A 7,946-nucleotide genomic window follows, 5' to 3' on the forward strand; every position below is an offset into this window, starting at 1 on the left:
CAGCTTTGAATTATACTGAAAAGAACCCCTCTCTCACCTTTAAAAGATGCCACCCCTTCTGCCTGGTAAGAAAAGGACTGGGACAAAAGCAAATTTATTCCAAGCACATTACTTTGTGGATGGCAATACAAATTGATTACATTTCATGCATCTGAAGGTTTTGCCATTGACGTTGAGAGTTGTTGTTTAAATTTCCCTTTCTGCAATCTTTTCTTCTACATTACCCAAAATATCTGAGTTATTCAAGACTGACTAACATTCAAGACCAAATCACTTTATTTTACTTTATTGAAAAATGTTTGACATGAATTATAATATTTTCTACTATTTTGCAACAAATGGAGAAGAACCACAAATTATGCCACTTGAATGTTGACCAAATGTACCTCTTACATGCAATTCTCATTAAAAGGAATGTATGACAATCTCTAGAGAGAATTGATCTTTTGGAACTTAAGGTAAGTTTACTACTGCTTTTCTTCCCACCCTAAATGCACAGATTAACCAATTTCTCACAGGTAGCCCATTGATTGATCTCTTTACCAATATCAGAAGAGGATTGTAAAACACTACATCACCAATTAAAACTTTCTGTGTGAGGAAAGTGGGAAGTCCATCCTCTCCATTTATCTCACACATGGAAACTACATACACTTCTGTTCCAGGGACTGACTATCCCCCATAAGAATTAACTGTACATTTTAAGTGAATTGTCTACCAAAAATATAGCTGCTGTCAAAACTCTCTTTAAAAGCAGCTAGACTTTTTCTCTTTTATATTGTTCACACGGATGTTTTGGGAAGTTTCCTCATTGTCTTTGGTCAATTGTTTCTTTAGAACATCTTCTGCTAGGGTGTAGAATGCCTGTTCTATGTTGACATTGGTTTTGGCGCTTGTTTCGAAGAAGTGAATACCATGTTCTCTGGCAATCTATGACAAAAAGAGTGTTGTTCAGCAAGTGCTACTGCAGCAGTACATCTAATTGACATACTCTCTCCAAAAAATACCTTTGGAAAATACTATGATACTCTTTAAAAAGAAAAGTATACCTCAGAGAACATATCATTTTCATTTTCACTATTGAATCATTGTTTAAGTCAGGAACATCTTTTTGAGTAGCCCTTAAATGTTCAGAGAAAATGATGGGCTATATTGTGTTATCACAAGCAAGCAGCCATGTTGATCAGCATGATTAAAAAAATGGACACTGGTTTCCAAAGTCAAAATTTTTTTGTACATTTGAAAATATTTTAATAAGTGATGTTACTAATTCTCTCCAGATTCCTTGATTACATAGAATGTAACCTTCTAGCCTTTGTCAACACTCTTTACATTTCAGCGTGTCATTCCAGCAAAGGAGACTAAATAAGTTTTCCTTGTTTAGGCTGAACATGCAAATACAATAGTATTATAGTTTTTTATTTTCAATAGAGGCCTTCAGAGTGTTGTCTAAGAGCTTTCTTCAAAAGTTAATAAAAAAGGGTATGACAGCATTAATATGAAACAGAGGCAGTATATCAAAAAGTGCACCTCATACAATGCACCAATTGTTCACTTAATTCACCTGTTCTCCAAGTTCTTTGGTAACAACTCTTCTATCATCCACATGACACTTGTTACCAAGGATCATCATTTCAACATCAGGTGCATTCTGAAATTGCCAAGAAAATTTTATTTCTCTTATCAGTCAGTCAGAGGAAGTAATAATTATTGGTCTTGAGTTGTCAACTCTAAGTCAATATGTCATGACTGTACCAATAGAGAAAGGCAAACATAAAGTGATGGAAAGAAGCAAGAACTTTGGCCTGTCCCAAGTCTCCCTCCTTTTTCATTGCTTCATGTTTACCTTCCTTTGCAGGTTTTTCTGCCATTAACATTACACCTTATTTACTAAAGTGATGCCCAGAACATGCTTTTATTTAACACCTTCCTACTATGTTACATACAGGGGTCACAAGCCATAAGCTTGGCCAAAGTAGAAAAGAAAACTTTTCATGTCAATATTACCTCCTCGATATCCCTCAGCCACTTGGGGATGTTATCAAACGTTTTCTCCTGAGTGATATCATAGACCAACATAACGCCCTGCATAAAAATAAATCACCAACAAAATCACCACTCATTTCATGACTTTTTGTTCCATTGTGCAAAATGAAAGGGAAATTCAATCAAAGCAGGTCAGTTTGCAGGACAACCTTTAGAAGGGAAATCAAAATTCAAGTTCTCCCAACAACATCAATGTATCATCAAAGAAAGAAGAGATAATGAGAATATAGAAATCATCAGCCAGGGGTATTATTTAGATATTAAAACTAAAGAATAAATTGCCTGACTGCTCTTGGAAATGAAAAGGTTATTAATCACAGATAAGTATTGACTACCAAGACCAACAACATCCTAACTATGAATAACCTCACCATTACTCCTCTGTAATATGATGAGGTAATTGTGTGGAAACGCTCCTGGCCAGCTGTATCCCTGCAAAGTGATCAGAGATTTAAAGGAACCATGCACTATATTAGTAAGTAATGTGTCACCTATGTTCAAAAATCAAGATATATCCTTTGTACATTTCTAGACCCACTCCATCCCACAAAAAAATTCTAGAAGCACAAAAGTTTCTTTTTTCCTGTTGTAAAAAAAAACTCCTTACATTTTAAGTGGCTTTTTTTGAGGTGGGATTTTCAATTGATCACAAACTAAAAACTTCAAACCAAGAGTCCTCTATTTCGCCAAAGTCTAATATGGACAATTGTTGAGCAGTATGTAAAAGAAATTTCTATAGAGATTGAAGTAAAATAGACAAAGTTGGGCTGGCTTGGAAAAAGCCTCAGCACAGCTACCATGCAAATCAAGTTTCAGAGATGGTTAAAATTCATCACTAATCAATTACTCAACCATTAGTGTTTCATAATAGGGTAAGGAATTGTGGACACAGCTTTAAAAGTAGACTGCATAACAAGCAAACAAACCATATCTGCAACTTGATCTTCTTTCCTTGAAGCTCAATGGTCTTTATCTTAAAATCAAGACCTGAAAAAAAAATGATTTTAAATATTTACATGAGCAAAAGTTAATGTTTGGGGCAACAATTAGAAATGTGGAATTAAATAACTGGTACAAAAAAGTTTCACCAATATTGGCCATCACAGAACGAGAGTGAAAAAATTTCAGGAATAATGCATGGTAATTTAACAGTTGTCTGTCATAACTTAATCACTTCTGTGCTAAAGATTACTCTCAATTTCTTTGGTCAATGCATTTTAAAAATCAAGTATTTCAACATCCCTTTGCACTTGTTGGGAGATTACATAATACATTGTGGTGCATGATATTTGGTCACAGTAAAGAATTAAATAAATATAAAACTAAGGAGTTGTGAGATGTGGATAGTGAAATTGTTGATCAGCAAATCAGATTAATTGATACTTCACAGAAAAAAAATGGCCTTGCATTAAACACACAGCATGTTGATAAAAACTTGTGTTTCATGCCTAATTTTTAAACATCATATTTCTGTTATGAAGTGTTATCATATCTGCAGAAAAATTGTCAAATTCTACTAACTGCAGATTGCTTACACTGCTCTTTTGGATTTTAACCACTGTGGTGCAATTCACTAAACTCATAAGAGTGAGTCACCTGAACATAAAGTGGCCACTCACAGGAGTCCTGCAAATATTGTTTTCACTGTGAGTGGCACATTATTTAATTCACAAATTAATTTTATTAAGGAATGAAAGTTAACAAACAAAAATTAAAATTATACAAATGGACCAAAGGCGTCAACACTAATTACAGAATTAAAGGCATACAGTATTCTTTACTAAAAGTAAAAAAAGATCACAATCAAATGGACTAAATTAAAACTGTGTGCTAATCTAATTTTCTTGACTGAAGATAATAGCAGAATTAAGTATTTTCTCTCTGGTAAAGTTAACAAATCATTTGATAATGAACACATTGATGGTAGATGGAAGTGTGTAACTGTACAGTGAAAAATGTGGCTTCGTTAAAGGGGACACAGGAAATCAATGTTGTGGGAATTGTTGACAACTTGAAAGCAACTACCATACAATACGAAGTGCCATTATCACACTAGAAGGGGAAACTGTCTTACAGTTAAGTGCTCGACTTAACAAAATACAACAAACAATCCACCACTTTGTAAAGTTTATGATTTGACAAGTCCCAACATCAACATATAAATTGTTTTATGATGGCAATATCAGGCCATGATATCAAAATTTTGTAGGTAACGAGTCCTGATTTAGGTAAAATTTCCACACAGCCCCATCCTACACTATGCATTCAGTTCTTGAATAGAGAAAACAATGACAAAAACAATACATATCCAATAGTATGGGGCTGTGCAGAAACTTTACCCCTAATTTATATAAATGTTTATTTTTGATTGTTTTGAGAGAGATATGATTAAAAATGTTTTATTATCAAACAGGCAGTTGGGTACGAATGAACATAGTTTTGGGTACAAATCATCTCGACTTTGGGTACGAATCATCTGGGTAAGAAATGTCCAGTAAGCAGGACACAGGATGACTAATGAGCTTTTCTCCTTGCAGTATCAAAGCAAGAATCAATAAGATCACTTACATAGTTTTTATAATAAAGTTCAAATATAACGTGTGCTGTCATTGGTTGAAAGAGCGTGCTCCATGAGAGTTTATATAATAAGCTCAGTTATGCACACATTCTGATTGGTTCTCACTTATGATCTATTGGAGGACAGACGTATAGATGATGTCATCATTAAAACTTTTTTAAATTCTTTATTAATATATAAAACAAATAGAGTCCAAGTTGCCGTGCATCTGTTCAGTAATAGATCACAGAGGATGTCAAAATGTGGTAAAAACAAAAAAGGGACACACTTGGCTGTGCCTCGTGTGCCACTTTTTTGTTCTTACCACATTTTGACGTCATCTGTGATCTATTACTGAACAGATGCACAGCAACTTGGGATCTATTTGTGAATTATATAATAAGGCTAGTTATGCACGCATTCTGATTGGTTCTCAATTATGATCTATTGGAGGACAGACGTATAAATGACGTCATCATTAAAACTTTTTTTAAATTCTTTGTTATATAAAACAAATAGATTCCAAGCTGCCGTGTGTCTGTTCAGTAATAGATCACAGAGGACGTCAAAATGTGGTAAGAACATCCGTGACACACTCGGCTGCACCTTGTGTGCCACTTTTTTGTTCTAACCACATTTTGACGTCATCTGTGATCTATTACTGAACAGACACACGGCAACTTGGAATCTATTTGTTAATTACCGGTATATAATAAGCTCAGTTATGCACGCGTTTTGATTGGTTCTCACTTATGATCTATTGGAGGACAGACATATAGATGACGTCATCGTTAAAACTTTTTTTACTTCTTTATTATATAAAACAAAAAATAGAGCATAGAACTGAGCTAAAGCTGTCACGCCATCTGCCAAAGTGTACTGTTCGACCTTTTGCGGGACTTTTTAGCTTTTTTTCGATAATTGAAAGTGAAATTTCGGAACAAGCGAGCCGGCAAGTAGCAACAGAAGAACCAAACAAAGATTTGTAAACATACCAGGCGCCGTAATTTACGTTATTAAAACGTGAGCAGATAGGAAAATCCTCAAAGGAAAAACAAAATAGACATTCCGAGTTTTAAAGATTTTCACGCTCAGTTAGATTGCAAGCTTACCTACGGTAATAAAAATCAAACACCGCTAACACTCGTATAGTATATAAAGTTCGGTGTTCAAAAACAAAACAGAACAAAACAGAAATGATGAAAAATATAACCAAACTGGCATACCTGTTAAAATTCATACCAATCATAACGGTGTCAGAGCGAATATGATCATGCTGAAGTCCATCGCGGCTTGCTCACCATGGCGATCTCCGGTCATAACAGAAAAGCAAGCCTCAGAAACTACATCGGTCGCGCTTCGAGTGAAAAAATAAGAGCTTGCTCTGATATCCTTTCCGATGCGTTGAGTGGAAAGTGACATCAGTCACTGCAGCGATCTTCATGTTCAGGTAAATTCGGCTGTCGTTCATTCAAAAAACACTCGCCTTGCACAGTTTGTTTTCTACCTTGTCATGTGAAAAAACTCGCGTGTTTTTACGAGCTGAAGTTTTTTTTAGTTTTTTGTTTTTTATTCGGCTGAAGTTTACTGAACATTTCACTTCAAGATTCTGTATTAGAGACAGAAACTTCAGGCAAAATTCGATTTGCCGAACTATTTTAGTTTGTAACCTATCGCAGATTGTGAACTTTGATGGTTTTGACTTTGACAGCTTTTGTCTTGTACAGCCAATCAGATTATTTGTACCATCCGAACAGGGATTCTGATTGGCTTATTGTAACATGCTTTACGAGAGTACAGAGCATGCTGACGACACTGTTGTTCGCTTCAGAAATAAAGTTTGTTTTGAAAATTTAGAGTAATTCTTGGGGAATTGAACGGATTCTTTATTATAAAACAAATAGAGAAGCCTTGACTGTGCTCTGTTCCGTTCTGTTTGAAGCGGCCAGAGCACTCAAGAAGAGGGGAAAAACACTCGACTACGTCTCGTGTTTCTCCCTACACTTCTTTCGTGCTCTGGCCGCTTCCTAAGTGTTTTATAACAGAACAGAGCACAGTCAAGGCTTCTCTATTTGTTAAATAAGCTTACGGGTAGAGCAGCTAAACAGAGAGACATTGTCGCTTTCACTTACCTATCGTCGTTTGAAACGTCGTGTTAAATGCATCGTCAGAGAAACGAAATAAAATGTCCGTCTTCCCGACGCCTGAGTCTCCTACAAGGATCAATTTGAAAAGGTAGTCATAACTTTTCCTCGCCATTTTAAAAAAAATTGATCTATTTTGATAACACAGTCTTTCGTCCAGATCTAAAAGAAATCGGTGCGCAGAAGATAATAGATAGCCAAAATGACCATATTCCTCCCTTTCAAGACGTGACGTAAGTGAAGGGTACTGATAAATTATTCTGTCTCCAATGCAAATTATGTCCTATACTTTCCATACAGTCATATAATTATTTCCTATACTTTACATATAATATCCTACACACACATACAGTGTAAAACAGAACTAGATACAGCTATACAGAGTTATAAACAGCTATACAGGGCTATAAACAACTATACACAGCTAAGCAGAGCTATACACAGCTGTACAGGGCCATACAAGGCTATACACAGCTATAAAGAGCTACACAGAGCAATACACAGCTATACAGGGCTATAAAGAGATACACACAGCTATATACAGCTATACAGGGTTATACACAGCTATACAGAACTATAAACAGCCACACAGGACCATATAAGGCTATACACAGCTATTAAGAGCTATACAGAGCTATACACGGCTATACAAAGATATACAAGGCTATACAGGGCTCTACACAGCTATACAGAGCTATACACAGCTATAAAGAGATATGCACTGCTATACAGGGCAATACACAGCTATACAGGGCTATACACTGCTAGACAGAGCTAAACACAGCTATACAAGGCTATACACAGCTATACGGGGCTATACCCAGCTATACGCGGCTTTACAGGGCTATACATAGCTTTACAGGACTATACACAGCAATAAAAAGCTATACACAGATAACCAGAACTATATCCACACATACAGGGTTATTCATAGCTATACAGGGCCATATAAGGCTATAAACAGGTATAAAGAGCTATACACAGCCATACAGAGCTATACACGGCTATACAAAGATATACAAAGCTATACAGGGCTATAAAGTGCTATACACTGCTATACACAGCTATGAAGAGATATACACAGCTATATAGGACAATACACAGCTATAAAGGGCTATAAACAGCTAGACAGAGCTAAATACAGCTATACAGGGCTATACACAGCTATACAGGGCTATACACAGCTATACATGGCTATG

At 35.8% G+C, this 7,946-nt stretch overlaps 1 protein-coding gene across 1 annotated transcript; it reads right to left on the reverse strand.

Annotated features, from left to right (window-relative positions):
• Positions 1–279: 279 nt before the first annotated feature.
• On the reverse strand, positions 280–6,988 carry LOC131798570 (ras-related protein Rab-10-like). The gene is made up of 6 exons (XM_059116232.2): positions 6,736–6,988; positions 2,973–3,033; positions 2,418–2,478; positions 2,008–2,085; positions 1,565–1,651; positions 280–930 (listed from the first exon to the last, which is right to left on the reverse strand). Exons 1-6 carry the CDS (start codon positions 6,860–6,862, stop codon positions 748–750), a joined length of 597 nt encoding a protein of 198 aa, XP_058972215.2. The 5' UTR covers positions 6,863–6,988; the 3' UTR covers positions 280–747.
• Positions 6,989–7,946: the final 958 nt, after the last annotated feature.

This window comes from Pocillopora verrucosa, chromosome 2 (genome assembly GCF_036669915.1).
Source record: "Pocillopora verrucosa isolate sample1 chromosome 2, ASM3666991v2, whole genome shotgun sequence".
In the NCBI taxonomy this organism is placed as follows: Eukaryota; Metazoa; Cnidaria; class Anthozoa; order Scleractinia; family Pocilloporidae; genus Pocillopora; species Pocillopora verrucosa.